This window comes from Zosterops lateralis, assembly GCF_965231275.1.
Source record: "Zosterops lateralis genome assembly, chromosome: 24".
In the NCBI taxonomy this organism is placed as follows: Eukaryota; Metazoa; Chordata; class Aves; order Passeriformes; family Zosteropidae; genus Zosterops; species Zosterops lateralis.
The window spans coordinates 1619641-1647126 of NC_139784.1; the positions used below are offsets into that span (position 1 = coordinate 1619641).

General features: G+C 48.2%; 1 protein-coding gene across 2 annotated transcripts in view; it reads left to right on the forward strand.

Moving 5' to 3' along the window:
- NSF (N-ethylmaleimide sensitive factor, vesicle fusing ATPase) overlaps positions 1-27486 on the forward strand; it is a 74254-nt gene that overhangs the window by 7401 nt on the left and 39367 nt on the right. For both annotated transcript variants that reach the window (XM_083877726.1, XM_083877725.1), the window contains exons 2-8: positions 4729-4814; positions 12079-12178; positions 14924-14963; positions 19268-19434; positions 20702-20809; positions 21402-21477; positions 25296-25451. In XM_083877726.1, the coding sequence (XP_083733852.1) occupies positions 4729-4814; positions 12079-12178; positions 14924-14963; positions 19268-19434; positions 20702-20809; positions 21402-21477; positions 25296-25451 (733 nt within the window). The remainder of the gene's footprint in view (positions 1-4728; positions 4815-12078; positions 12179-14923; positions 14964-19267; positions 19435-20701; positions 20810-21401; positions 21478-25295; positions 25452-27486) is intronic.

A 27486-nucleotide genomic window follows, 5' to 3' on the forward strand; every position in this document is an offset into this window, starting at 1 on the left:
AGAGCAGGCACAGCCTTTGGGCTTCCCTGTGCTGGGAGCTTGCTTGGTGCTGAGGCAGCTCTGCAGCCCTTCTTCCTGTTGGAGCTGCTGGCTGTCCCCTGTGTGCAGCCAGAGGTGTAATGTCCACCTTGGATCCTGGTGTCCCTTGCATCTAGAGATAAAGGCAGAGCTTTGTGTGTGTGTTTCCTGTCAGGAACACACTCCTGGATATTGTGTAGGATCTGTGATTCATCGTGTCATTTCCCTGTTTATCTTCAGAGTTCCTTCAACGTCATAATTCTTCCTGTCAGCATTCAAACTTCACTTTATTGGCAGAGTCATGTTGGTGAGTGTTTGATATGGAGTCAGCAGTGGTTCCACCCAGCCCATAGGGACACCTCTGCTCAGCCTCTAGGGTGTGTGGACTGAACTGCTGCCCAGGAATTGCCCCTGCACAGGTGGTTCTCTGCCCTCTTTGGGTGGTGAGGCTCTGGGCTCAGAGAGACTTTGGTGCCCAGCAGCTGTGACAGGAAAGCTCGGGTACTTTTTGGGGCAGGGATCCCCATCTCAATGCAGCTGGCAGTGGGCTCTGTTGATGTTATGGAAATGTCTGGTTCCCAAAGTTGTCACATTTCCTAACACTCCTCTGCCAACACCTGTGTGCCAGAAATTCCATTTCTGTGCACCTGCATATACATGGGACATGTATCTGTCTGTTTTACATAAAGGAGAATTTAAAACATACAATACTTGAACAATATTTGTCTTGTACAAACCATGTGAGAACAGGGCACAGAAGCAAAGCTGCCTTGGCTTTAGAGGCTGTTTCATAATCTCTTGCTCAGCATTAGGAAATGAGATGAGTTCAGATGTCTTGGATGTGGAGCATCTCTGCCTTAGCACTTAATGTTTCCTCTCTTCTCAGTACCAGCTGTCAGCAGTGCACTTCAGCCACCACCTTATCGTTGTGGGGAGTAACATGTTTTATCTCAGCTTCCTCTACCATCAGCCTTAATGATTCACAAGAGGTGAATTGACAGAACACAAAAGGCGTAGTTTATGTATGTGTGAAAATATCCAAATACCAGCACCACTTTCATGGCTTTGGACTGGATGATCTCCAGAGGGCCCTTCCAAACCCAACTATTCTGTGATTTTGTGGACATGTGAGTTTCTTATTTTTTGTGGATGAAAACGAGTCCTTGCAACTTTGGAAAACAATCTCTGAAAGATCAGATGTTATGGTGATTATTTCTGCTGTGTAGCTGTTTGTTCTTCAGGGCAGCTTTTCTTTGTAAAAATAAACTATGCCAGCATCATTGAGGCCCCTGGGTTTTGAGGCAACATTACTGCTTTATCACAAACCCAGAGGTGGAGTCCTTCACGTTTGTCTCTCAGAGTGAGATTTATCAGTCTTGTTTTCCTCTGGGCAGACAGGAGGAGTGCTGGAACAGGCCTCTGCACAGGCCTGGGTTTAATAGCAGGTGCTGCCTGGCTGATGGTGGATGATGGATGCTGTAGCTGGGAATGCTTCAGCAGTGTGCAGTCACCTCCTTAGGACTGGGCTGTCCTTGGAGTCTCCTCTTTGCATAAACCAGAACAACACCTGGAGGCAAGGAAGATTTTTTTGCCTAATTTAACCCCAATTTGCCTTCTTTAAGCCAAATTTATCTATGTTGTGGACATGGGTGTAACAGCAGCCTGTGAGGTGTGTGGGTCACCTCCAGCCTGGCACTGCCAGGGGGTGACTGCAACAGGTGGCATCTGCTGTCACCTGCAGGAACTTGCTCTCTGCTTTGCAACAGCTGCCTTGCCTGCTTGCCAGCAGTAATTTGCCAGTTTGCTTAAGGTTAGTTTGTGTAAATCTACTTTGGATGATTCCTAGGAATACTCACAAGGATTTTTGTGCCCCTGTACCCTGACGTGGTGTGTTAGTGCTGGCAGTGGGTGTGGGATGGGAGAGGGGCAGGTTCTGGGAGTCCTTGTGCTGCTGTCCTGGGAAGCTGGAACCCAAAATGTGAGAGCTTAAAGTGTTCCTGACAGCAGCACCACTGGCATATGCCAGCCATGTGTTTCAGCCCTGGACTGCTGCATTTATGCCAGGAAAGCTTCCTCAGGAGCAGCCTGTGCCTATGTCCTGGCTGTGACAGCCTGACAGAGACAAGGATCCATCCCTGGGAGCAGCAGCTCTGGGATGTGAGCACTGCAGGGAGGGCAGGTAAGAGGAAGCCCCTGCAGCTCCCCACAGCAGCGTGTTCCTCCTTCCTGCCTGGGTGATTTCCAGTTTAATCCTCACCTCTTCCATGACCAGATTTCCTCAAGTTGTCCCTTGCACCCTTGTGGAACTCCATGCCTGGGAGTGACACCCCTGTCTTGCAGCTATGTGATATTAAAACCTCAGAATATAATGTTTTGAAGATCTGCAAAATCTTGGAGCTTGAGGAGGGTGTGTAGTGGAGGGCTGGGAGCAGAGGGTTGGCCTGCTGCCTGGGCTGTTTGGTCATTGCCAGGGAGAAATGAGCTCCTGCCAGACACCCCAGGAGGAGGATGAGGGCTCTGGGATGGTTGGCACGGCTGCTGCTGCAGCCACGTTATTTCATGTGTCAGACACTCGAGGCTGTTCTGCCATCACCTTCCTCTGCTGCAGAGCTTGCAGCTGTTGCTGGATTTGGGATGCATCCCCTGCTATTCCTGCATTTCCTGCAGCCCTGTGTTCCCAGTGCAGACGGGAGTGGCAGCTTGGCTGGGCGCTCGCTGTGTGTAGGAAGCAGTTTGTCACCGAGGATTAAAAATGCAGTTGAGGACTAGTGCTGTAAAAAGATTTAATCCAGGAGCTCCGTGTCCACTTTTCTCCAGAAATATCCCCTGTAATGCGTTTTATCAGGGCATGTCCTTCACAACACTGTGCCCTGCCAATGGGTGAAGTGATAAAATGGTGAATGTTTGCTGTGGAGTGCCCCAAGCCAAGGGGCCTCAGCAGACGTGTTGAGTAGCTCATAAATCCACTGATGTCGTGTATTTTATTACAAGAACGTTTGAGTCTTTTATTACACTCAGCATTTAGGTAGATAAATCTGCTTCAAGCCTGAAAATGGAATCTAGCATTCAGGTAGATAAATCTGCTTCAGGCCTGAAAATGGAATCTTTTTTGGTTGTCACATATGTCAAAGCCAATTGAGCATTATTTAGTTGAAGTAATGAGTTGGTCCTTTTCTAAATAGCGAGTACTTGAGACAAATCATGTTGTGCCATAGAAGTTGATCTGAACTTTAGGGCTGGCTGGCTGCAGGCTACACTGGGAGGGGAATTTCTCTGATTCTTGTCCCAGAGGGACTGGGGAAGGAAGGTTGAGCAGGGCAGTAACTCCTGGGAAATGATTCAGATGTGTGTGTTGGGATCAGTGGGTTTCCTGTGCTTGCTGCTGGGATTTGAGGGTATTTTAAGAGAAAATCCCTCTTGAATTACTTTTAGCAATGGATTGATGCTGTCAAATAGTTTCTGTTGCGCTGCCTGCAAATTTGTATCTGGCAGAGGTAGCTGTGCTTTGATTCTCAAAATGACACCTTGGGGAGCAAGTTTACCTTTTCCCCAAATAAAATTTCTTCAGTCCATAGCTAATGATCCTCCCTTTCTCCACTTCTGAAGGCATTTTGATCCCAATTTTCATTGTTCAGCTGTTGTTTTGTGGTATAATTCTGTGGGAGCAGGTGGGGTGAGGGTGTAGGAGGGGGCTGAGGTCCCGCTGCTGTGCTCCCTTTGTGCTCCATCCTGCCCCATGATGGGGATGGGCAGCTTGGGCTGGGAGTGCTGCTACTTTGGTTTTTAATTGCTGATTGATGAGTAACAGTGGAAAGGACAAAAATGAACAGATACTCCTGAAAAAGGATTGGTCCTCTGACATTAGAGGATATAAAGAGGGGGAGGACTCCCCCACAAAATTTGTTCCAGTATTTTTTTTTTTTCATCGTGATAGGCTGGAATTAACTATTTTACCTAATTTTCTTATGTGTGTTACAGATTTGGGATGTTTCCTATAGAGTGGAAAATACTCATGTGATGTTTCTTTTGAGAAGTGGTACAAAGGGATTGTGGGGTTGGGTGGCAGCTGGCTGAGGTTAAACCTCCCTGTGGACTCTCAGTGCTGCCCTGTACTGCACTTGGTGAAGGGGCTTATGCAGAATGGATATGCTGAAATTCCAGAGAAGAGGGAAGAGGGAAGGTCACACCTTTATCCCTCCTTTCTCCCCACATGGGCTCTGTGACCCAGCCCAGCACTATGAGACAGGCTTGTAGGGGAACTGCTCTGGCTCCAGGCTGCTTTCCCTTCACAGCTTTCAGAATATCCGTGTCCTGTCACTGGGCAAGGAACACCTTCCAGGGAATGCTGCTTCCCTTGTGGCAGTGTTTGGGGAAGCTTCACGAGTAGCAGGGTTCACTTGCAAGTTAACAGTGTTTGCCTTGCAGGCTTTCCCCCAGGTAATTTTAAAGTTTTTATGTAGGTAGGGTAGAAAATACAAAGTACGTAATGGCAACAGTAAAATGCAAAGCTTTGGGATACAAGTACCTCTGACATGTGGAAATGTTTGGAGGAACCTAGAAGTGGAGCTTGTTGATACCAGTGGGCTCTCAGAGTGTGCCAGGACTCAGGAGACCTATTTTGTGGTTTGTGGTTTTGCAGAAGTCTTGAGGTTTGGCTTGGTAAAGGAAGAATAGAATTTTATTTGACATTTTTCCACCCCTCTCTTGCAGCCTATGCAAGCAGCGAGATGTCCCACTGATGAGCTGTCCCTGACCAACTGTGCTGTGGTGAACGAGAAGGACTTCCAGTCTGGGCAGTAAGTGTGTGCTGTTGCTCTTTCAGCTTTTAACCAAAAGGTATTTTTTTTTCAAAATTTGGACTGGGAGGGAATGACATTTCAGGTTTGGAAAGGTGAACACAGCAGTTTGGTTAACAAAACTTCTGTGTCTGTAGAGATCAGAACTTTCAATGTGGCTCTTTCTGGAAATGGGAAATGCTGGTAGAAGGCTGACTCTGCTCTGAGTGCACTGAATGAATGCATTGCTGAATGAATGAATGAAATGCTCTGAAGGATTTCTTTCTTGGGAACTGCATCTGCTTAACTAACAGAATAATTATTTTAACAAAGTACTTTTTGTAATTTTTGTGATTTTTGATTTTGCTGTTGTTCTTGTTACATAGTGAGAATATTTGAACTATTTCAAAAACGTTTTCATCATTTTATTGTGTTACATGGGGCATCTTCTCACTTTCACATCATATGGGAGTGCTGAGCAAAGCCAGGAGAAACTCTCTGTTGTTCTCAGGGTTTTCATACACAAGAACAAAAGGGATAAGCAGCCAGAGTGTGGGCACAGGTTGGATTCTTTAATTGCAATTCTGGGGTGTCTGATGGAACCTGACTCTGGGGTTTACATCTGTTAGGTGGAAAACACGTGAATTTTTCAGCTCAGCCAAACAGAAGGGTTTGTATTACAAGAAGCCAATTCACATACTCAGATTCTTTGCTTTGCTGCAGCTTTAGGGAAGCTCTGACAGATTTTAGTATGTAGGTTGTAGACAGAAGTCATTAATTTCAGCTGAAAGTGCAGAAGGGCTTGGGTTTGAAAAATGTGGAAAATGTTAAAGGAGATACTGAGTGATATGCCCAGGGCTTATATAAAATACCTTCCCCAGGTGAATTCTGCTAAGGGTGGAGAGCACAACGGTGCAGGAATTCAGGGATGTGTTTTGGGATGTTTGCCTGTCTGTGCAGTCAGCTCTGCTGCCCTGGGACCTGTCCTGGCTCTGGGGCAATGGACTGAACTGTGATTTCATGAGGCCAGCTGGAGTATAAAATGCCAAAACCAAACAAAACCAGCCCTTAAACAAGCGGAACTTTTTAGAGTCACAAGCAGGCAAAAGTGCCTGCTTGGGCAGAAAAGCGCCCTGGTCTTCTCAAAGTAGGTTTTCTCCAGGTTGATTTTTTTTCCAAAGTAATTGAGTTACAAAAATACCTGAACTGAGCATTGTACCTCATGCATTATAAAAACTTTAATTTCCTGCAGTATGGATGTCCTGGAGAGACCCAGCTGCCAGACCTGCAGCAGACTGTGCTCCTTTGGCTTCCAGAGCCCTCTCTGCTGGCATTTGTGGCAGGCTGCAGGAGGCAGTGCCCTGGGATGTGCTGGCTCAGCAGGCTGGATCCTGGCTGTTCCCGTTCCCCTGGGAGCTGGTTATTCCTGGCAGTTGGTGCTCACACACCGGCAGCCCATGTCTGGTGGGGAGCAGATGCTGCAGAGTCAGATGGAGCACGGGCAGCTCCCGGTGTTGGGCACTGCTGGGCATGGAGCTGGTGCTGCATTGCAGATCCCTGGAGCCAGCCCTGCCTGCAGCTCCCTGACTCTATCACTGTCGGGGTAGAAATCCCATCCACACAGGCCCAGGGGTGTTCAGAAATGTTAGAGCTGAATTAAAACCTTCGGAGAAACTAAAATACATAAATCCACACAGACATGAGGTAGAAATGTAAGTTTACTTTTAAATAAGTAGAGAATCTTTCAAGTGCCTTAAGCAAATAAAAAACTGTATTAGTTAGTAAAAAAAAAAAAGCCCTAAAGCTTAGTTTAAAGTTCAGTGCCATCACCTTTTATGAAGTTAACTAAGTTCTAGACATAATGAAAACATAATTTAGCCTTACTAGTATTCCTAGATAGAACAGATAGGGTATGAACATAGAATTTGTGTAAGAAATTATGACTACTTTCACACATAAATCTTAGGTTAGGATAGGTCCAACAAGACTGTAGTGAGATGGTGTTTGTACCTGATTGGATGAAAATAAAATAAAAATGCACTGCTTTGAGAATGCTTGAGCTCATGGAACACAGATTACAGATGCTGTTTCTGCTGCTAAGGTGCTACCACTTCTGCATGGGACTGGGGACTTCATGCTGAAAGGTGTTCTGCATAATGGCACAAGCTGTAATAACTCTGCCTTCATGAGGCTGATTTAGCCATGCAATAAAGGACTTTTACAACTACCCAGCTTCTTTAGTCTTCAATGAAGACGTGCCATGATCTTGACACCTCACCACAGCTGCCTGCCCGGGGGGGGCTTCTGGTGATACCTCCACAGTGGGCTCTGCTCTGTTTGCTGCTGGGGGTGCAGAACTGGAGTTTGCCCTTGGATCAAGGAGATGGTTTAACCCCAGGGTGCTGCTGATCATCTTATCACTCTTCACTCTCTGCACCCCGTGAGCTGGGCAGAGATGAGTCAGTGCTGCAGGAGTTCACACGAGGCCATGTACTGTATGATCCCAATGTGTGGTGTGGAATGCTTTGGGGAGTGGTACCACCCTCAGTTCTTGTGCCCTGCTTCTATCTTGAGGACTCCTGGTGCTGTTTGGAGAGAGAAACCAGTTCTGAGCACAGGCAGGCTGTGAGGGGACAGAAGGCAGGGCAGGCTGGCTCAGTGGCATGTTTTTGTTCATGTTAAGAACTGGTTGTTCCCTTTTACGTGGGAAGTTTATCCCTCCTAGGCCAGTTTAGTTTTCTGAGGAGTCCTTGCTGAATGATTGCTGTGGGTTTCCAAACATGCACTGCATGGGATGAGATCCCTGCTGGCACCTCCACATGGATACCTGACTCATCCCCTCCCTCACAGGAGCTCTGCTCGTGCTTCAGCAGCAGAAAAACTGATGTACTCACAGGTTATTTCATGTCTGGTGGAGTTTCTCTGGGTTTTCTCAGCCTGGCCAGCAAACTTACCAGCAGTTTCCTGGGCCCAGTTTCCTGGAGCCCTTCCTAAGAGCTGGCATCACAGGGGTTGGATCTGACAGTTCCAGGCGAGGATTTACACACGGAATAGAGCAGCAATTCCGCCTGGGAGAGCTCTGGGAGCAGTCTGGCCCTGGTGATTTGTTGTTCCTTTTGCTCATGTATAAGCAGAAGCTCTTAGTGAGGTTGAGATTTCCCCCATGTGTCTCCATGAGCTCTCTGAGCTCCTTCCTGGTGAACATTAGTGTAGGAAAATGCATTTCATGTTTCTGCTGTTGTAATACTTACAGCTTGTTGGAAGCTGCCTGCTCCTGCTGTCTTTTAGAAGAAACATGGTCGTTCCTGTGCCTTATGCAGATTTTTCTCACAGAACCTGTCAGGATTTGACCTTTCCTAGTATTTCCTTTCAGAAAGCTGATTTTTTTTTTTTTTTTTTTTTTTTTTTTTTTTTTTCTTTTTTTTCTTTTTCTTTTTCTTCCTGGCATTGGCTGTCTTTCTGCTTTTCTGGAGATGTTTATGGTGAATGGAATGTTCCAGCATAGTAATTAGTATCAAATCTTTGTGGGTACTTCTCCCCAGTATTTTTACCAGGTATTGTCATTTTCTTGCATTTTGGGTTTTTGAAGTGAAGCTCAGCAGTGATGGAGTTTGTTTCTTCCTGCAGAGATGCTGATTCTCTATGTGTTGAAGTCACTGTTGCATGCAGTGCTCAGGAACCATTTGAGGCTTTAAAAAGCTTTAATTTGGGTTCTTTTCCTGTGTCATGAGCTGCTTCCAGTCAGGTGTTAGTTGTCCTCAGGTGCATTTTGTGGTGACGTATTTCAGAATTGTAGCTGGAACTTGTTTGTTGCCTTTGAGCGTGTTTCTCTCATACTCTGCAGTGTCACAGCTTCCTTTCCAGTTGGTTGTGTGTCGATACTAATTTAGATTACTCAGGGTGATACTGCGCTGGAAACCTCCTGCTTTCAGTCCTGGCCTCCTGGGCAGTTCTGTGCTTTACCCAGTGCTCAGCTGGAAGTGAGGTGTCTGTGGAGCACCGTTCCTTCCAGGGAGGATCACTGCCTGCCCCTGCTGGTGGTGCTCTCCCTAATCATGGAATAACCCCATGGTTTGGGCCACAAGGGGACCTTGAAGACCGTCCAGTTCCAGCCCCTGCCTTGGACAGGGACACTTTCCACTATCCCAGGTGTCCCCAAGCCCTGTCCAGCCTCACCTTGGACACTTTCAGGGATGAGGTAGCCACAGCTTCTCTGGGCACCTTGTGCCAGTGCAGCCTGTTCCTGGCTAATGCACTCCAAAGGGATCTTACCCACATTTGCTGCAGGGATGTGTTGCTGGCTCCTGTTGAGCTCATTGTCCACATGGGTTCCCAGGGCTTCTTGGCCCCCAGTTGGGCCTCAGCCTGCACTGATGCATGGGATTTTTTCCCCCTGGGTGGAGGACTTTGCATTTTCCCCTATTGAGCTTGACTGGGATCTGTTGAGCTTGACTGGGCTCTGAGCAGCAGCACACCCAGGTGTGTCCCCTGTGGGCTGGCTGAGGAGCTCTGTCTCTTCAGCTGCTCAGGAATGAAGGGGTTAAATAGTTTTGGTCCCATGTGAACTTCTGGGGTGAACTCCTGCAGTGGGATTTGCACATTCCAGTGACCTCCTGCACTGGGATTTGCAGATCTCAGTGACCTGCAGTGGGATTTGATGCTGTTGGCTGCAGCCCCAAATGCAGTTCAGCCTCCAGCCCCCCTCCCTGCCCAGTCTGTACTGCAGCAGTGTCTGAGGGTGGTTGTGCCAGGCAGTGTGGAAAGTTTGGTGACATTGAGATAAATCCAGCTCTCCCTTCAGCCCCAGAGCTCACCATTTCATTGGACAAGGCTGTCGTGCTGGTCAGGATGGATTTTCCCTTGTAAATCCACACTGCCCGCTCCTAAATCCATGTTCAGAGTGACTCCCAGGCACTTTCTTGTGCTTTAATATATTTGGCTTCCTGGATTAGTTGCTCCGTCACTTCCCTAGGGAGTAAGGTGAGGCTGACTAGCCTGTAATTCCTTGGATCCTCCTGCTTGAAGGAGGGCAGGAGTGACATCTGCTGTCTTCCAGTTTTCATAAATCTCTGGCTGCAGTGCAGCACCAATAAATGCCTTGTTCTCCCATGTAACATTTGTATGGAACTTCATCTACATTGGATTCCTGGATTTATGCCTGGGGCAGGAGGAGGAGGCAAGGAAGGGTGTCCTGGCAGATGATGAGTGATCTTGGGTCAGAACCAGTGAGGACCCAGCTCAAAGTCTGCCTGAGCTGGGAGTTCTGTTGTCACTTCAGCGTGTTGAAAATGCTTCTGACCCTGCCAGGCCACCAAGTGCCAGCAGTGCCTGGGAGGGGTTTACAGGTGACAGCTGGCCTGGTTTGGGCTGCCATGGCTCCTGGTTTGGGCTGCCAGGGCTCCTGGTTTGGGCTGCCAGGGCTCCTGGTTTGGGCTACCATGGCTCCTGTTTTGGGCTGCATTTCCTCTTATCTCCAAGGGCCATATGTTCCTTCCTGTCGTGTGACTGGAGCTGTTCTGCACACAGGATGGAGCCAGGGCAGATCCTCACTTGGATGGTGCTGGATTGGCTGGGCATGTGCAAAGGAAAGCATAGGGAGCATATGGAAAACATGGACTGCACAGAGGGAGGAGGGCCAGGAGTGCAGGCCTTGGCTGCCAGCACAGCTCATCCTGCCCTTCCTGACTGTCTGGTTGGTGAGGGGTAAAATCCCATGGAGCTGGTGCCTTGTGTGCCCCAAGGGTGTTTACAGTGCCAGCAGCTGTGAGAGGAAAGTGAGGTGAACCATGATTCCACCATCAGCCTGCTGCCAGAGCACACAAATCCCAGCCTGCTTTGGTTTTGCTTCCTCATGCCAGCAGGCTGTCTGTCTGTCACATGATAAGAGCTATCAGGCGTAGTCTGAGGAGAGCTGGAAGCAGCTTTTGAGTATCTTTGTTGCTGACAGCTTCAATTGTGAGTGTGACAGACAGACACATGCCATGGCTGCTGCTGTGTCTGCTCCTGACTGCTTGTATTACTCTGGTTTTGTAACTGTTCTGTGATGGAATCACAGAATCATTGAGGAAAAGCCCTCCCAGCCCACTGAGTCTGATCTGTGCCCAATGCCTGCCTTGTCCCCAGCCCAGAGTGCTGAGTGCCATGTCCAGGCCTTCCTTGGACACCTCCAGGGATGGGGACTCCAAACCTCCCTGGGCAACCCCTTCCATGATGTTCTTCCTGATGTTCAATCCAAACCTCCCCTGGCACATCTTGAGACCATTTCCTCTCATCCTGTCCCTTGTTCCCTGGGAGCAGAGTCCAACCCCTGCCCTCCCCCCCCCCCCCACCATCATCCTGGCTGCCCCCTCCTGTCAGGGACTTGTGGAGAGTGAGAAGGTCCAGGCTGAGCCCCCCAGCTCCCTCAGCCACTCCTGTTGCTCCAGACCCTTTTCCATCTCCTTTTCCTTCCCTGGACACATTCCAGCCCCCCAATGTCTTCCTTTCAGTGAGGAGCCAGACCTGACCTGATTGCTGGAGGTGTGGCCTCAGCAGTGCCTGGCACAGGGGACACTCCCTGCCCTGGGCCTGCTGGCCCCACTATTGCTGACACAGGCCAGGTGCCCTTGGCCTTTTTGCCCACCTGGGCACACACCAGCTCCTGTTCAACTGCTGTTGATCAGCACCCCCAGGGCCTTTCCCACAGGGCCACTTTCCAACACTGCTGCTTTTTCCAGCCACACAGATGCTGAGTTCAAGATCAGTTGCTCACTTGCGCCAGGAGGAACAGCCCCAGGGCCTGTGTGATTTTACTTTTTGTACAGAAATTCCTCCCATGTTTTTCTACTATCAGACTTGTAAACAGTACACTCAGATCCCTGTTTGGGGTTTGCATCTACCTCTTGTTGGCATCACAGCTGAGGATAGTGGTTCTGTGGGAAGGAAATATTGATGTTAATGCTTGAGATGTGAAACCAGAGTTGATTTTTAGCCGTCTGTGGTCTTGGTTTGGTTCTCTCTCATTTGTACAGTGCAATCCTGAAGTGAAAGGGCTACTGGGGGGATGTAGATATTAATTTTTGGTGCAGAGTCTTGCAGTTGGGCTTTGGGATCACACTGTACCAGTGAGGGTGGTGGGCTCTGTCATCCTGCTGTGTGTCTGCGTCGGGCTGTGGCTCCAATGCTTTTGGTTTTCCTGTGTAGCCCCAGAGATAAGCTGGGTGTTCCTTTTGAGCTCTCACAGTGCTGTGAGCAATGCAAAACCCTCCTGGTACACATCAAAGTAAAATACTGATCTCTTTTCCAGACACGTTGTGGTGAAGACCTCTCCCAATCACAAATACATCTTCACGCTGAGAACTCACCCCTCAGTCGTCCCTGGCAGCATCGCCTTCAGCTTGCCCCAGGTATGGGATGGTTGGACTTCCTACTCTGCTACAGAATAAGCAAAATCTCTTTTGGGGTTTAAGTTCTCTAACTGGAATAAATGTATGCTGCAAATTTGATTTCTGCCAACAAAAGTTCAAGGAGACTTTCACTGCAACTGAGGTGACAGTGCTTATATTGCTTAGGTACGTTTTCAGTGCATGGTGAGATAAAGATACTGGAAAAGGTGTAATTTAACCTTTTAAAAATCCAGTGGAAATAAACTATTTGAAAAAGAAAAGCCTAAGCAGTAGGTGCCCTTCCCTGTGAATCTTTATTGTTCTCTATTTTTCCTTGACTTTAAAGGGTTTCTTTGCTGTGTTTTTCATTTTTAAGACCTGCCGGAAGTTTTATCGACTACATTCAGTCATTGTTAGTATTTTTAGATGAAAAGTGCAATGAAATGCATAAAAAAACCCCAAACTCCTTTGTCTCCTCTTTCTTAATTAAGTCATCATCAGATGTTAAATGATGGTTAGAATAAATAATAAATATAATTAACTTCTAAATTGAAAAATGAAGCTTGTAGCTTTTTACTGCTCACCCTGAGTCTCATCCCATGAACCTGCAGCAATCCTTGTCTCTGTGTGCTTTTATATCTCCCTGCCACTGACTGCTCCAAAGCCCAGTCTCTGTGCTGCAAACACAGATTTTCTTTCCTCAACACATCTTGCACAAGGCTGCAGATGACATTTTGCCTTTTGATGTGCTGCTGGAACTGGGTCTGTCCAGATGAGTGGGTTAGGGATGTTACCTTCACCAGTGTCTGGCTGTGGTTTGTGATGCCCAGCAGTGCCCAGCAGGAGATGTTTGTGTTGTTAAAGTCAGTGCACTCAGGTCTAGGGTTGATTTTTGTGTGTTGCAGTAGTTGTTGTGGGGCCAGGAGAGCCCATCTGCCAAAGGATGAGGCCTGGTGCTCCCCTTGGAGAAGAGGCTGTGCAGGGAGTGGTGCAGCTTGGTTTATAGGGTTATAGAGCTGTTTGGGTTGGAAGGGGCCTTTAAAGGCTGCCTGGAGAGGGACATTTCCCACTAGACCAGTTCATTTACAGTCCTTGTCCAATACAACCTTGAATGTTCTCTGGAACCTCTCTGGGGAGCCTGAGCCAAGGTTTTACCATATTCACTGTATGAAATGACTCTTTTAGTTTAAAGCCACTTCCCCTTTTGATTTTGCTACAGTCCCTACTAAAACATCTGTCCCCTAAAAAAGATTTAAGCCCACTTTAAGTATTTAAAGTCCCCAGTGAGATCCTCCTGGAGCCTCCTCCAGGTTGAGTAACCTCCATTCCTTCAGCCTGTCCCATAGCAGAGCTCCTTCAGCCCTCTGAGCATTGGGACATTCCTGACCCTGGGTTTTAATTCCCAGTGTTTCCCAGAGCCTTGGATAGTTGAGTCAGTCTCACACCAGCTGTGTGTTTGCTGTTGCTGTTCAGGGATGTCTGTGCTCTGAGGCCTCCACAGCATCTGTTTGTTGTACATTCACTATTCACATGGAGTTCTTGATCCCCTTTATTCTGTGGTAATCTTGACTCTTAACACTGAGAGCTGTGACAAATTTTGTATCCTGAAAGCCTAAAACATGAACTGCTGCACAGTGATGACAAACCTTTAGCAGGAACCAGCCAAGTGAGAGTGGGGATTGAGCTGTGTCTCTTGCCACAGAGAAGTTCATGACAAATCTTCCCCCAGAGGGTGCTGGGCACTGCCCAGGCTCCCCAGGAAATGGTCCCAGCCCCAAGCCTGCCACAGGAGTGTGTGGACAGCACTGCCAGGGATGCACAGGGTGGGATTGTTGGGGGGTCTTTGCAGGGCCAGGGGCTGCACTGGAGGATCCTTGGGGGTCCCTTCCAGATCAGGATATCCTGTGAGTATTGGAGAGGGTATAAAGGGGGAAATGTTCACTTTGTAAGCAAAGTCATTGTGTTCTTTCTTCCAGACAAAATGACAAATACAAATGACCATAAACTACAACTTTTCAGATGTGATCTCCCCGGAGCTGTTTGTAATGACACCTACATGTGTTCTGTGACTGGTGCCTCTATTTGATATCTGAGGGGCTGTGAACACACTGCAGACAATCTGTAACACAGCAGCAGCCACTGGGAAAACCCCATTTTTGCAGTCATCAAGCCAGAACTGCTGGAATTGTAAAGGTTATAGATATTTTTGTGTCACGTAATTTGTGAACCAGTTCCCACTTCTGCAATTCTGTGCAGCACAGATTTTTCTAAAGGAATTTCCAAGGGACCTAAAGGATTTGAACAGTTTCATTCTTACTGCTTCTCTTGGTTCAGGTAATATTGTACCTTGGAGCACATTAGAACAGACTTTAAAAATGCTCATGGAGTGTGTATCAGCCATTATGGCACCTGTGGAGTGCTCAGAACCTGGGCTTTGGTAGGAAATGAGCAGAAGGACAAAAAGCCCTGTCCAGCACACCAGCTTCTGCCTCCAGGATGCTGGGGAGACCAGTAACCTGAAGGAGGTTGGACAGAACAACCTTCTGAGGTCAAAAGATAGAATTATTTGGAGAGATTATTCAGTGTTTTTGACTTGTTTCCTGCTAATTTGGGGGTCTTTGGTATATTCTATTCTGCCCTTTTTTTCTGCTGCTGGGGATTCTGCTCCTCTGGGTGAGGAGGCTGCCTTTGAGAGGGCAGGGGTTTGTTCTGAGAGACAGGGGCTCTGCAGGGCAGGTGTTCTGACATTTTTATCTTGTTTTACAGAGAAAATGGGCCGGCCTTTCCATTGGACAGGAGATCGATGGTGAGTCAGTCAGCAGAGTCATTGGGACGTGTTTGTAAAGCTGAATTCATATTTCCATCCTGAAGGGAAACTGAACTGGGAACTCTCAGAGCTCCAGTCCTTCTGCAGGTGATGTGAGGCCCTTATTAGTGAAGGAGCTCTCTCCTCCCTGCAGCTGTTCTGCATTTAATGTTTTCCACACCTGGGGGGATGGTTTTGGCAGTTTCTCCAGACACCTGCTGATATCTCAGCCTCAGTCCCTCAGGCTCTGTGTGGGACATCAGTGTCCACATGCAGATATGAACATTGAACATGTCCTGGATAGCCTGTGCTGAGTCTCTGGATTATGCTCCCACTAACAGAGGACAGCTCTTGTCCTTGGGGAATTCCTTGGCACCAGCATTGGAATGGATGGGGATGTTTTAGTGCCAGGAGCAGCAGTGTGTCCTGCAGTGCTGAGCTTTGGGAGCAGCACTGATGTTTGCATCAGTAACTGACCAGAATATTCTGCAGCAAGGTGAAGGGCCGAGATGAATTTCTGTTCCTATTTCAAATCTTCCTTGAGCCTTCCAAGCCTTGGTAAATGTTTGGAGGAGACCAGTGAGCTCTGTGCAATATGTCACTATTCCCTCTGCCTTGGATCACTATCAGGTACAGGTGCAGCTGTTGAACCTGTCTGTAGCTGCTGAAATGCTGACCAGACTCCTGGCAGCAGCTTCTTACAGGAGGGTCTCCATGTTCTTTGCTACAGCAGATCCAGTGATGGATCACATTTGTTCTTTGGACCATCAGGAATCACCTCTGTGCTCGTGGAGAGGGAGAAGTCCAGGGAATTCCTTCCTTTGGGACTGTGGGCAGACTGATGGCTGCATCCTGTGTCAGGATGAGGAGGGCTGACCCTGAGGAGTGATGTGGCTGTGTCTGTACGGTGCTCCTGGGGAAGCTCCCTCCTGGCTGTTTGTTTTCCCAGCTCCTGTGATCTCAGCAGTTCCACAAGCACAGATCAGCATTTGGATGTGAGCTCTGATGTGTTTGTAGGCTGGAGTGGGTGTCTCTGCCTCTCTGGGTGTCTCACAGACCTTGCTTGAAAGCCAGGATTTTAACCTGGAAAAGGAGGCTGGGAGAGACCTTTCTGCTCCATACAATGACCTGAAAGGAGCTTGGTCTCTTCTCCCAGGGAAAAAGGGACAGGATGAAAGGAAACAGCCTCAAGTTGTGCCAGAGGAGATGTAGGTTGGATATTAGGGAAAATTTATTCACAGAATGGATTATAAAGGCTTGAACAGGCTGCCCAGGACAGTGGTGGAGTCACCATCCCTGGAAATGTTTGAAGAAATGGTGGATGTGGCACTTGAGGACATGATTTAGTGGTGACCGTGATGTTGGTGCTGGGTTGATGGTTGGACTTGCCGATCTTGGAGGCCTTTTCCAACCTTGATGATTCTGTTAATATGTGATTTTTTTTTTTTTGCCAGCTGGTCTTGTTTTAACTGAAGAAGGACCTATAACAGGGGAAGACTGATAAATTAATTAGTTTCTCACCCTTGTTTGGCTGCTGATCGTGTGCCAACTCACAGATCAGTGCTTTTCAGTACTTCTTTTCTTTTGGGGAAAGAAGCACAGATACTCTGTGTGATCAGCTCTTAGAGCAGTTTTTGACTGTCCTTGTCCTGAGCTTTGCTGTAAACCTTCCAGCTACGTGGGAGCCTGTGTTAACAAAAATAATGCAGTGATTCTGTGCAGAGTGACTAAATGTCATCTGACTCCGTGCTGGGTGGAGGGGATTTGTAAAGGCATTCTGCAGGTAGGGAGAAGTGTTCACAAACCCAGTGATTTCCCAGGGCTTGTGCTTTGTCCTGGTCCCCTGATAATGTGGAAAGTGTTTTAAATGTCAGTGTAAACGCAGCTCACAGCTCTGTGGAGCAGTGATGGGAGTCCTGCTGAGCCCCTGATGATAGAGTGGAGGTTTTCCTGGTGGGAAGGCAGAGTGCCCTGAGTGGATGTGTCTGTCCTTCCTTCCCTGCACTCCAGCTGCACCAGCTTCTGTGTTCCCAGCAGAGATGCCCAGCTGGAGCCAGGATGGGCTGTCTCAGGTGCCTTCCCACCCCAGGGAGGTTCCTGCTGCATTCCCAGAGCCTGGAGGTGCCTTCTGCTTTCCCAGCCTCTCTCTGGGACATTCCAGGCTCTGCTGAGTGGGCTGCAGCCCCATCCTGGGGGTTCCCCTCAGTGCACCCCCAGCACTCAGTCCTGGATGTAGGAGCTGCTCGTGTGCAGCTGACACCTCAGGCCTGTGATGTGACCAAATCCAGGGACTGATATTCCAGAAGCTTTTATTTGACAAAGCTATGAGGTCCAGCCAGAAAAAGAAACTGCTCAGAGGTGACCTCTGAGGTGGGAGGAGTTCCTGGTGTTTGCCTGCAGGACCAAAGGGATTACCCTGCTGCCATATCCCTTTTGAAAGAGCTGAGTGCAGTAGATCAGGAAATAGTATAGGGTTTTCATCTTTATCCCTGTTTCCTGGAAGATCTGTCTTTGGCAGCTCCTCCTGAGGTGCCCATCCCAGCAGGGATGTTTGGTGTGTGTGCTGTGTCTGCTGGCAGCACCTTCAGCCAGGGTCAGGCTCTCCTTGTTCCCTTCACATGAACAAGTCCCAGAGCAGCCCATACTGGAGGCTTGTTTTGCCATCTCACCTCAGCACCTGCAGTTTGTTCTGGAACCATTCTCCTGCCAAGGGCTGGACAGGGAATCAGTCCAGGGAATCAGATGGAGTGAAGCATCTTTCCCACGTCCCCCTTCTCCTACTTCATCCTTAGCCATGACTGCTGTAGCAGAGGAGACTTCGTTCTCCAGATTCAAAGGAAACCTTTAATGTTCTTCAGTCTTCTGGGGAATCCCTGGCTTCTGCTGCAGCCTGGGTTCTGGATTGCTGGTCCTGCCCTTGGGTCACCCATGCTGAGAAGTGTCCCTGGAGTTGGAGATTGTGCCACTCTCTCCTTTCCACTCTCTTTCCCTCTTTCCACCCTGAGTGGCCTCTTGTTTCCCTCATGCTGTACCTGTGGGATCAGGTTGGCAGTGACTGTGCAGTGCCTTCCCTGCCCCTTGGCTTTCTCTTCAGGTGATTCTGCATCACGAAGTACATCCTGGAAATGTCAGGATGGGCCCAAGGGCACCTCTGGGGTAGAGGCTGTTTGCTCAGTGTCAGGGATGAAGGACAGTTGTTGATGTGTGTTGTGGTTTGAAAACAAAACGAGTGAGAGGCTCCAAGTCAGAGATATAATTTAATGAGAAGAAAGGTAAAAAGGTAAAAATAAAATAAAATAAATGCAATAACACAAAGAATCACTGACAGGGTCAGAATACAACCTGAGCAGGATGGTGGAAGCAGTCCAGGTGAAGTGCTCTTCCTGAAGCAGTGATCCTGTAGAGAGGTCTGGGAGCTCTGGTCCTCTGGGAATCCAGTGGGTAAGTGCTCACTGCACTGTCCCAAATCCCAGCTTATATCCAGGTGAGAATGCTTGGCTCCTCCCCCTGGGCAGAGCACCTCACGATAGCATGAGAAGTGTGAAATGTGTCCTTGATGGCCCATTAACAGAGATAACCCCTGGAGGGAGTTACCTGTGACTCATGGGCCATTAGCAGGAGACACCTCAGAAGTCATTAGCAGAAAAAAAACACCCCAAAGGCGTTAATGGGCCATTAGCAGAAAAGGCAGGGGGCTTGGGAAAACACTAGCCCACCTGGTTTCAACAGCTCATGAAGATGGTGATAGAATAAATACTTTGTGTACATCCTACACTGCAGCGCAGGACAATGTGCTTTGTTTTGGGCTGACGGATTGCATTTGAACATGCAGGAGTTCACTTTCTGCTGCCTCATCTGGAGAAAAGCTCAGCAACCTGTTGCCACAGAAAACCAGTGATGGCCTCTTGTCACTGCCCTTGGGCAAGACTGCCCTTAAAGCTGCTTTAGGGCTTCCTGGAGATGTGTCCAAACCCTTGGGTGGAGACAGAGCCATGTGGGACCATAGCATGTCTGGATTTGCTTTCATTGTCCTCATCTCCCAAAGTCTATGTGGTGTTTGAGCTGTTTTAAAGGTTTATTAAGAATTTTTAGAGCAATGCAGGGATTTTCAGTGAAAATTTTACTGTATTTTTTGCCTTGTAGTGGAACATGGATTAAGAGAAATAAGGGTCTCTATCAGAAATAATATATTCAGTTTTACCAAGTGAAGTTCTCAAGGGAAGGATGTGTATTGGCAAATGTGTTTAATCCACTGGGGGGACCTTGCTGTCCTTAACTGTGCTGTTTGTTGTTTTTTTTCACAGTTTCCTTGTACAATTTCGACAAGACCAAGCAGTGCATTGGCACCATGACCATCGAGATCGACTTCCTGCAGAAGAAGAACATTGACTCCAACCCCTATGACACAGACAAGATGGCTGCAGAGTTCATCCAACAGTTCAACAGCCAGGCCTTCTCTGTGGGCCAGCAGGTGGGCTCTGCTCTGGGCCTTGGAGGCCACTTTGGGCTAAAACACCACGTACAGCCTTGTCAGGGATCATCTGAGGGTGCCAAGAGCTCTGCAAAGCCTGGGTGAGGGGCAGGAATTGTTCCTTGTGTGAAGGAAATCTTGAGGAAAAATAAAAACCATTGTGTCTTTCACTGAGAGCATGGGCAGAGGGGTTTAGAATCTGCCCTATCCTAAATCTGTGAGGAGAATCCCAGGGCTTGGGAGAGCTTGGGTCTCTGTTGTGGCCTGGTTGGATGTGAGCATGGCAACTCCTGGAATCTTTTGGCAAGTCACTTTTGTCTCCTTCTCTAAAAGATCAAGACAAACACCAGGTTTAATTCATTGGCACCTCCCAAGTGCAGTGTATTTTATTGTTCTGGAAGTGTCCAAGACCGGGTTGGCCAGGGCTTGGAGCCGCCTGATGTGGTGGAAGGAGTCCCTGCCCACGGCAGGTGTGGAGCTGGATGGGCTTTAGGGTCCTTTCCAGCCTCAACAATTCTGGAATTCCATGATTTATTGCTGCTCTATGAAGTTAAGCAGTGAAACAGGGATGAAACATTTTCCTTGGGGGCCTTGGAAAGCTGATGTCCCTGTAACTAAGCCTGCAGAGGTCTGCAGCAGATGGGCTTCAGCCTCTGCAAAGCCCTGTGTGACAGCCTCTGCTTTGCCTTGCTCTCAAAACAGGTCAAGGTTGGTCTCTCACAGCATTTACACCTTGCAGGCTCTGAATCTTAAGCCAGTTGGAAATACAAACTCAAGGAAAGGAATTGTGCAGACCCAGCCTGGTTTTCTGTGGGATGGACCCTGCTTCTCGTTACTTTCATTCTGTCTCTCATTAGCACTATTCCAGAAATGTCCTTGTCAAGCTGAAATGCAAAAGATGTGAAAGTTTTGAGCTAAATTGTTCTCCATGACTAGCACCAATTATTGAAGTGAGAGGAAAATGTCATCAGATGATACAGAACATTGAGCTGGGGAGAAGGGGGGGAGTAGATGATTTTCTTGGAAGGAGAATTTTCCTTTGAGTTTCTCCAGGTGACTTCATGTTCTGCAACTTCAAGTCTGTTATTCTTGTATTGGGGCAGGGAAAGCACATGGTCAGCACTGCAGAGCTTTACAGGGAAAAAACTCCAGGGGAGTTGCTGGGTGATTAACTTTGTCTTCAGGCTTCTTTCCCTTCAGATCTTAATAGTCTTGTCAGAATCCTTTTTAACTTTTTTTTAATGAGATTTGTTTTCCCTTTCCACAGCTGGTGTTCAGCTTTAATGACAAGCTTTTTGGGCTGTTGGTGAAGGACATGGAAGCCATGGACCCCAGCATTCTCAAAGGGGAGTCTGGAACAAGCAAAAAGCAGAAGGTGGGTTCCCAGGACCTCCTGTCCATTCCTTGGGGGCTGCAGAGCTGCCAGTCCTGACCAGGTCAGGCTACCAGGAGCAGTTCAGGTGACCTGCCTTTGGAGATGTCACTCCTCTGGCTCGTCTGGCTGTGTCAGAGGAGACAAAGAGCATCATTTGCAGTCTCCACTAAACTACAGAGCTGGGGAGGAGACAAGGAATAGCCTTTTGATCTTTAGGTACTAATTCATGGGAACAGCCTCTCTTGAGTTTTTTGTCTTCCAGATATGTCCAATTTTAATTTTTCCTTCTGTAGAAAAGACATGATTTTATTTTCTCCTTTACTTGCTAGATCTTGCTGAAGTAAAATAGTTGGGGTTGAACTAAAGCAGTAGATTTTAAAAGTCAGGTTGTTGCACCTGGTGAGTTTCTCCATTCAGTGGTGTTTGTTTTAGAGGAGGGGTTGGTATTTTTCATTCTTCCCAGTGACTTTTGAAGTGGAGCTTTTGCTGCTTTTTGCTGCCTTCTGAGATGTGCTTGGAGATACCAAAGGAGCAATCTGAAGCTGAGTCTAATAATAATTAATGTAATTATTTCTTTCCCATCCCTTTGCAGATTGAGGTTGGTTTGGTTCTTGGAAACAGTCAAGTTGCCTTTGAGAAGGCTGAGAACTCCTCTCTCAATCTGATTGGTGAGTTCCTGCACCCAGACAGAGCAATAATGCTTACCAGTGGTACGAGGTGTGTACTCTTTCCAAGCTCCAGCTGAAGATCCCTCCCTTGCTGGTGGTGTGGCTCTGGCTGTGATTCAAGGCCAAACAGACACTTTTATTTTGATTTTTTTCTTGTTTATCTTCCCTGTTTTGTTCCTTCCTCCCAGAGTCTCTGAGCTAAGGACACTCCTCCCTTTGCTGCTGCTGTTGCACAGATGAGGAGTGGCAGGGGCAGGCTGCTGGGAGGGGGCTCAGGGAGGTTTATTTTTGCATTAGGCTTTAAAGCATAGCTCTGCTTGGCTGCAAGTGCTCAGTGCTGTGAGTACTTGTTACAGGAATAAACCATCTGGGTAGCAGCCACTTAGGAAAGGAGAATTCAGCTCATCCAGCACTGCAGGAGCTTGTGGCAGAGGCTGAGGTTTGATGCTGCCCTGAAGGGCCACATTTGGTGCTGGGACTTCGTGTCCTGTAGCTGTTTCCCTGCCACGGCTGCTCCAGACAGTGGAAGATGTGAGGCTGTTGTGTAACCACACCTTGCACCTCATCAGAGTTTTGATCTGAGCACTCAGCCTGTGCTGAAACCCCAACACAGCTGGATAGGCTGGGCTGTAGATGGCTGTAATTAAACATCCTAATGAGACTACAGCTGTTGTAGCACCAAATAGAACTTGCAGGGGCAGGGCAGTGAGTTCCCACCTGTGACTGTGGATTATGTTCAGTTTTCACTCTGCTGCCAGGACAGCTGGGGGCAGTGTGAAATAACCCTGTTCACTGAGTCACAGTAAGCAAGGGGATTGTACCTGGTTCATATTCAGAGCCAAATAATAACCTGGGATCTCCCTCCTTGCACGTGTGGCTGTGAGGATTGGTCCTGTGGGAGAGCTGCTGGATTGGGAATAGGGACCCTTCCCCAGGATTGTGTTTCATTGTCTGCAGACAAGACAAAAGAGCTTCTTGTGCCTCGATTTACTTCTGTCAAATTGGTACTTCATTTAATCTCCTCATTGATCTGAGGCAGAGCTGCTTAATGTGCTTTGTTGGTCTCTGGGGAATTGAAAAGTTCTGAATAATTAAATTGTGACAGAGGAGATGAAAGTGAAGTGAGTGTCACAGAGCTGTGCCTTCACTAAAGGGCCTGCATTATTTCAATAGGGAAGAATAGTAATTTTTATTTAAAAGCCAATTCTGTTTGTTCTGTTTAGCATAAAATTGTGTTATGAAACCAATGGAAGAGGTTTCAAGCCAATCTGCAAGAATTTTACTGTGCTGAGGTGCAGCCAGAAGGGGGGAGTGTAGGCCAAGCTCTGTGGGAGCAGGAACAGCCCTGGCTGAGGGGTCTGACCTAAAAGCTGGAGTGCAGCACTGGGATAATAAACACAGGGGAATTGTGGCTTGGTGCTCCCTGCAGGGCTGTAGGTGCTCTGTGTCCCCAGTGCTGCTGGGCTGTCCCTGGCATGTTACCCGGAGGCACGTTCCTGTTTGTTTGTTTTGCTGCCCTTGGAATTGAAATATTGATTCCAGATGTGTTTAGACCAGGATTAAAGAGTCTGGTTGAGCTCACATAGAGCTGCTGTTTGCTCTACTTCCTGGACTCTTGGTGATCATTCATTATCTGGCTGAACTTGAAATACCTCTTAGAAGAGCTTGTGGAACAGAGCAGCAAAATGCAGACTTGTTTGCTAGGATTGGGTATTGGGCAGGAATTGTTCCCTGTGAGGGGGGGCAGGCCCTGGCACAGGGTGCCCAGAGCAGCTGTGGCTGCCCCTAGAAGTGTCCAAGCCAGGTTGGACAGGGCTTGGAGCAGCCTGGGACAGTGGAAGGTGTCCCTGCCCATGGCAGGGGTGGGACTGGATGGGATTTAAAGTCCCTTCCAACCCAAAGCCACCTGTGACTCTGATCTCTGTGATTCTGTGGTGTTCTAGGGTGGGAATGGCCCCACTGGGAAAACCATTAAGGGCCAACCCTTGGAGCACTGTGTAAGTCTAAGGAAACATCCTATTTCTGCAGTAGTTAAGGATAATTGGCAGTGTCTTTGCTTTTTCTCTGGGTTGTCAGATCTCTGTTTCCCTGGTAGCTGAGGATGCTCGAAGCCGTATGGAAGGTTGATCTGGCTGATAAAAGTGCCAGGGGTTGTTTATAGGCTCCTTTGAATAAACCTAAGGTGAGACTACATGGATTTATCAGCATCCTTCTAGGAGCATTTGTGCTTGTTTTGTGCTTCCTGAACGCTCTGAGTACTCCTGAGCTCCTCTGCAGAGGGAGTGAGGAGCTCTGTGATGCCTGTGGCTCAACAGCAACAATGAAAGGAGGTGGTTAAAGGGCTGCAAACCTGTGCTCGGGGATCTGGCTGCACCTGCAGTGCCTCTGGAAGAGGTTATGGAACAATAATGAACTGTAGTGGTTTGCCAGGACTGCCTTTGTTCTTCTGAGTTGTAGAGGAATTGTTTTGTGTAACTTTGCTGCAAATTGCTCCAGTATCTGGAGACTAAGAGTGGTGGTGAATGTGCTGTTCCTTTCCAAGGGATTCTGGAGAAGGTCTGGAGAGGTGCAGGTCTGTGAACCTGAGGTCTGTACAGAGAGAATCAACAGAAACTGTAATAAAGCATTAAATGAGAGGATACCTTTATAGGGGTGATGCAGTGGGAAGGGCCAGCCTGCCTTGTCTAAGGGCAGTCCTGCCTCATGATCCTCCTGGAGTTCATTACAGGAATCAGAAAGCACTGGCAGCAGGGCTGGCATGAGCTGATTGTCAAAGCTCCTCCAGCAAAGTTCTTTGTCAAAGTTTCTTAAGAAAGCATCAAAACAGATCTGTGGGAGAGAAGGTCCTTGCATGAGTCAGTGAGTGATGAAAGGGAAGGAGGAAATAGCTCATGTCAGTGGAGTTCAGTGGGAATCTCTGCTGGGCCTTTGCTAATCATTGTAATTATTGAATAAGCTGGGGAGAAGCTGGAGCGATGAGGTGCCCGGGCTGGCTCTGACTGAGCTCAGTGACTGAGGCAGGAAATGGCAGAGGAGATTCAATACAAAGAGCTGTAAATGATGTGTGGGAGGGGGAGCTCTCCTGACCTCAGTAAAACTGGTGGCTGTGGTGGGCCCAAATCCCAGGCAGGATCCAGGGAATGCTGCACCCATCTCGCTCAGTGTGGGCCCTGTTGTTAGGAACTGTTAAACCTGGCTGCTAACAATGATCCTATACTGTTATAGAGGGGTATGAACAAAGCAGAACATCCATCATTCTGTGCCTGTATTGAAGGTACAACCAAACTGCAGCACCTGCAGGTCCATCTGCCCCTCAGAGGGTGTGGGAGGAAGAGAGAAGACAGAGAGGAACAAGAGTGGGGCTGCTGCTGCTGCACAAGGAAGAGCAGGTGGGGACTGGGAAAGGCAGGACTGAGGAGGATGCAGGACAAAGCTTTGTCATCCCAGGTGGCCTGGAAAAGGGTGGATGCTGGTTCTGGCAGCAGCCACAAGCTGGGTGCTGAGGTTACGTGGGTCCAGGGGCACCTGGGTCAATTTGTGGCAGAGAAATCTTCTGTGGATTCTTCAATACATAGGAACAACACCTGGCTGGAGAAACCCTGGCCTGAGCAGTTGGAAGGCTGGGAATCCTTTATCAAGCTGAGTTTCTGGTGTCCTGTCCTTGTGTCCTTGTCAAAAGTCTATCCTCCTGGCCAGTATTTGAAATTGAGCACAGAGTTTGTGGGATGGGGTCTGACCTGCAGAGCTGTTCTGTGTCTGGACCTGTGTGTGGTGCAGTTCTGCTGGGCTGTGTTTGAAACCATTCCTTGGCTTTGCAGGTAAATCAAAGACCAAGGAGAACCGGCAGTCAATCATCAACCCCGACTGGAATTTTGAGAAAATGGGCATTGGAGGCCTGGATAAAGAATTCTCAGATATTTTCCGAAGAGCTTTTGCTTCACGAGTTTTCCCACCTGAAATTGTGGAGCAAATGGGTGAGTATAACCTGGAGAAGTGTGGCTGGGGCACAGGCCTGGTGTGTGAGGGCTGCACACAGCTGACATCCTTGTGGTGCTGTAACACAGCAGTTCCTGAGGGATCCAACAGAGCCTCTGCATCCCCTGGTGCTCCCAAATGTATTTTGGACTCCTGTTGCTTGGCTGGGGAAGGGAGGCAAAGCCAGCACAAACACTGAGCCCTGCACAGGGAATGTCTGAAGGAATGGGGCACATGGTTTGACTGGATCCTGTTCTGGTGGAACTGAAACTGGGGCTCTGAGCAGCCTGGTCTGGTGGATGGTGTCCCTGCCTATGGCAGGGGGTTGGAATCAGATGGGCTTTAAGGTCTCTTCCAACCCAAACCATTCCATGGTCTGTAAAACCCTCTCTCCTTGAGTTCTTCATTTACCCATAGCAGTGACCCTGCTCCTGTTCCTGACTGCCTGGCCATGATCTGTCCATACAGCTCAGAGGAAATTTTGTCTTAATTCCCCTGCCATAATCTCTTTTACATCTCAGTTCTCCTGGCAGCTGCCCCATGAGCCCTGTCCTCCCCCAGCCTGAGCCCAGTAAACCCAGCAGGGGCTGTGAGTTCTGCTGGTCAGCTCTGAAATGCTGGGGAGGATGCACAGGCCGTGGCACGTCCTGGAGTCTGTGAAATAAAAGCACAGATTCTAAATATAACTTCACTTTTTGGGTCAAGGGAAGGAAAGGCAGTCCCAGGACTTGGTAAACATGTGCTGGCAGGCAGATAAATGGTGCAGGGTTTAATTTTTAGTAAGCAGTGTGCAGCTGCAGGTGTCTGGTTCTGTCACAGAACGTGGCTGGGGATGTTCTGGCTGCTCCTTGTTCTCAGAATATAATCTCTGTGGGTTCATATTTGAACTTGGAATCCATAGCTGTATAATTTCTGTGTATGTTTATGTTTCTGATCCACCTTCCCTCTCCCCACAAATGAAGCAATCAAGATTTTGATTACAAAACAGATTTCCATCAGGAGATACATCCTGTTTGTGCGGGGGTGTGTGGAGTGTGTCCGCTTCCAGTGCCTGTGGAATTGATGCAAAATAAACTTCCCTGGGATGTGCCTTCAGTCTTTTCTTGGGGATTTGGACATGTATGGAGGAGCTGTGGAGAAACCCCAAGGCTGGTCCAGCCAGTGCCTGATTCTGTCTCTTGGTTCTCGTGGGTTTTGTGACTGTGAGTGAGATTCAACTTCTCTGCTTCTGCTTGAGAACATAAAGTGCTTAAATTTGTTAAATATTTAACTGCTCTGCAGAGAGAAGAAATAAGAGGAATGGTGCTGGCTGTGGAAAGAACAGCTTTTACCCACAGGCACTGGTGTCCAGCTCAGCACTGTTGCTGACAGCCAGCCTCCTGTATTTGAAATATTTTTTACCTTTTGAAACAACTATTGTGTGTATTCATCAGGTCTTCCCATGGAGCCAGGCTTGGAGAGCTGGGGCTGTTCAGCCTGGAGAAGAGAAAGCTCTGGGAAGATCTTAGAGCCCCTTCCAGTGCCTAAAGGGGGCCTATAAAACAGAGGAGAGTGATTTGTTACATGGACAGGTAATGGCTGGACAAGAAGGGAATGGTTTTAAACTAACAGAGGAGAGATTTGGGTTAGATAAAGGGAAGAAATTCTTCCCTGGGAGGGTGGGGAGGCCCTGGCACAGGGTTCCCAGAGAAGCTGTGACTGCCCCTGGATCCCTGGAAGTGTCCAAGGCCAGGTTGGACAAGGCTTGGAGCAGCCTGAGATAGTGGAAGGTGTCCCTGCCCATGGCACTGGGTGGGCTCTGAGATTCCTTCCAACCCAAACCATTCTGGGATTCTCTGATTCTGTGGCTGCAGCACAGAGTTCTTGGCTGGGACCACATGTGAAGGTAAAAGATAATTGGTGTTGTTTAATAAAGAAAGACAGAGATTCTGTGAAGGACCACTGGTATTTAGATTACCCTGGGCAATGAATTAAAGGTGTGCCCCATTAAATTACATTAAATACAAATACCCTTACTGTGCATGTTTACACCCA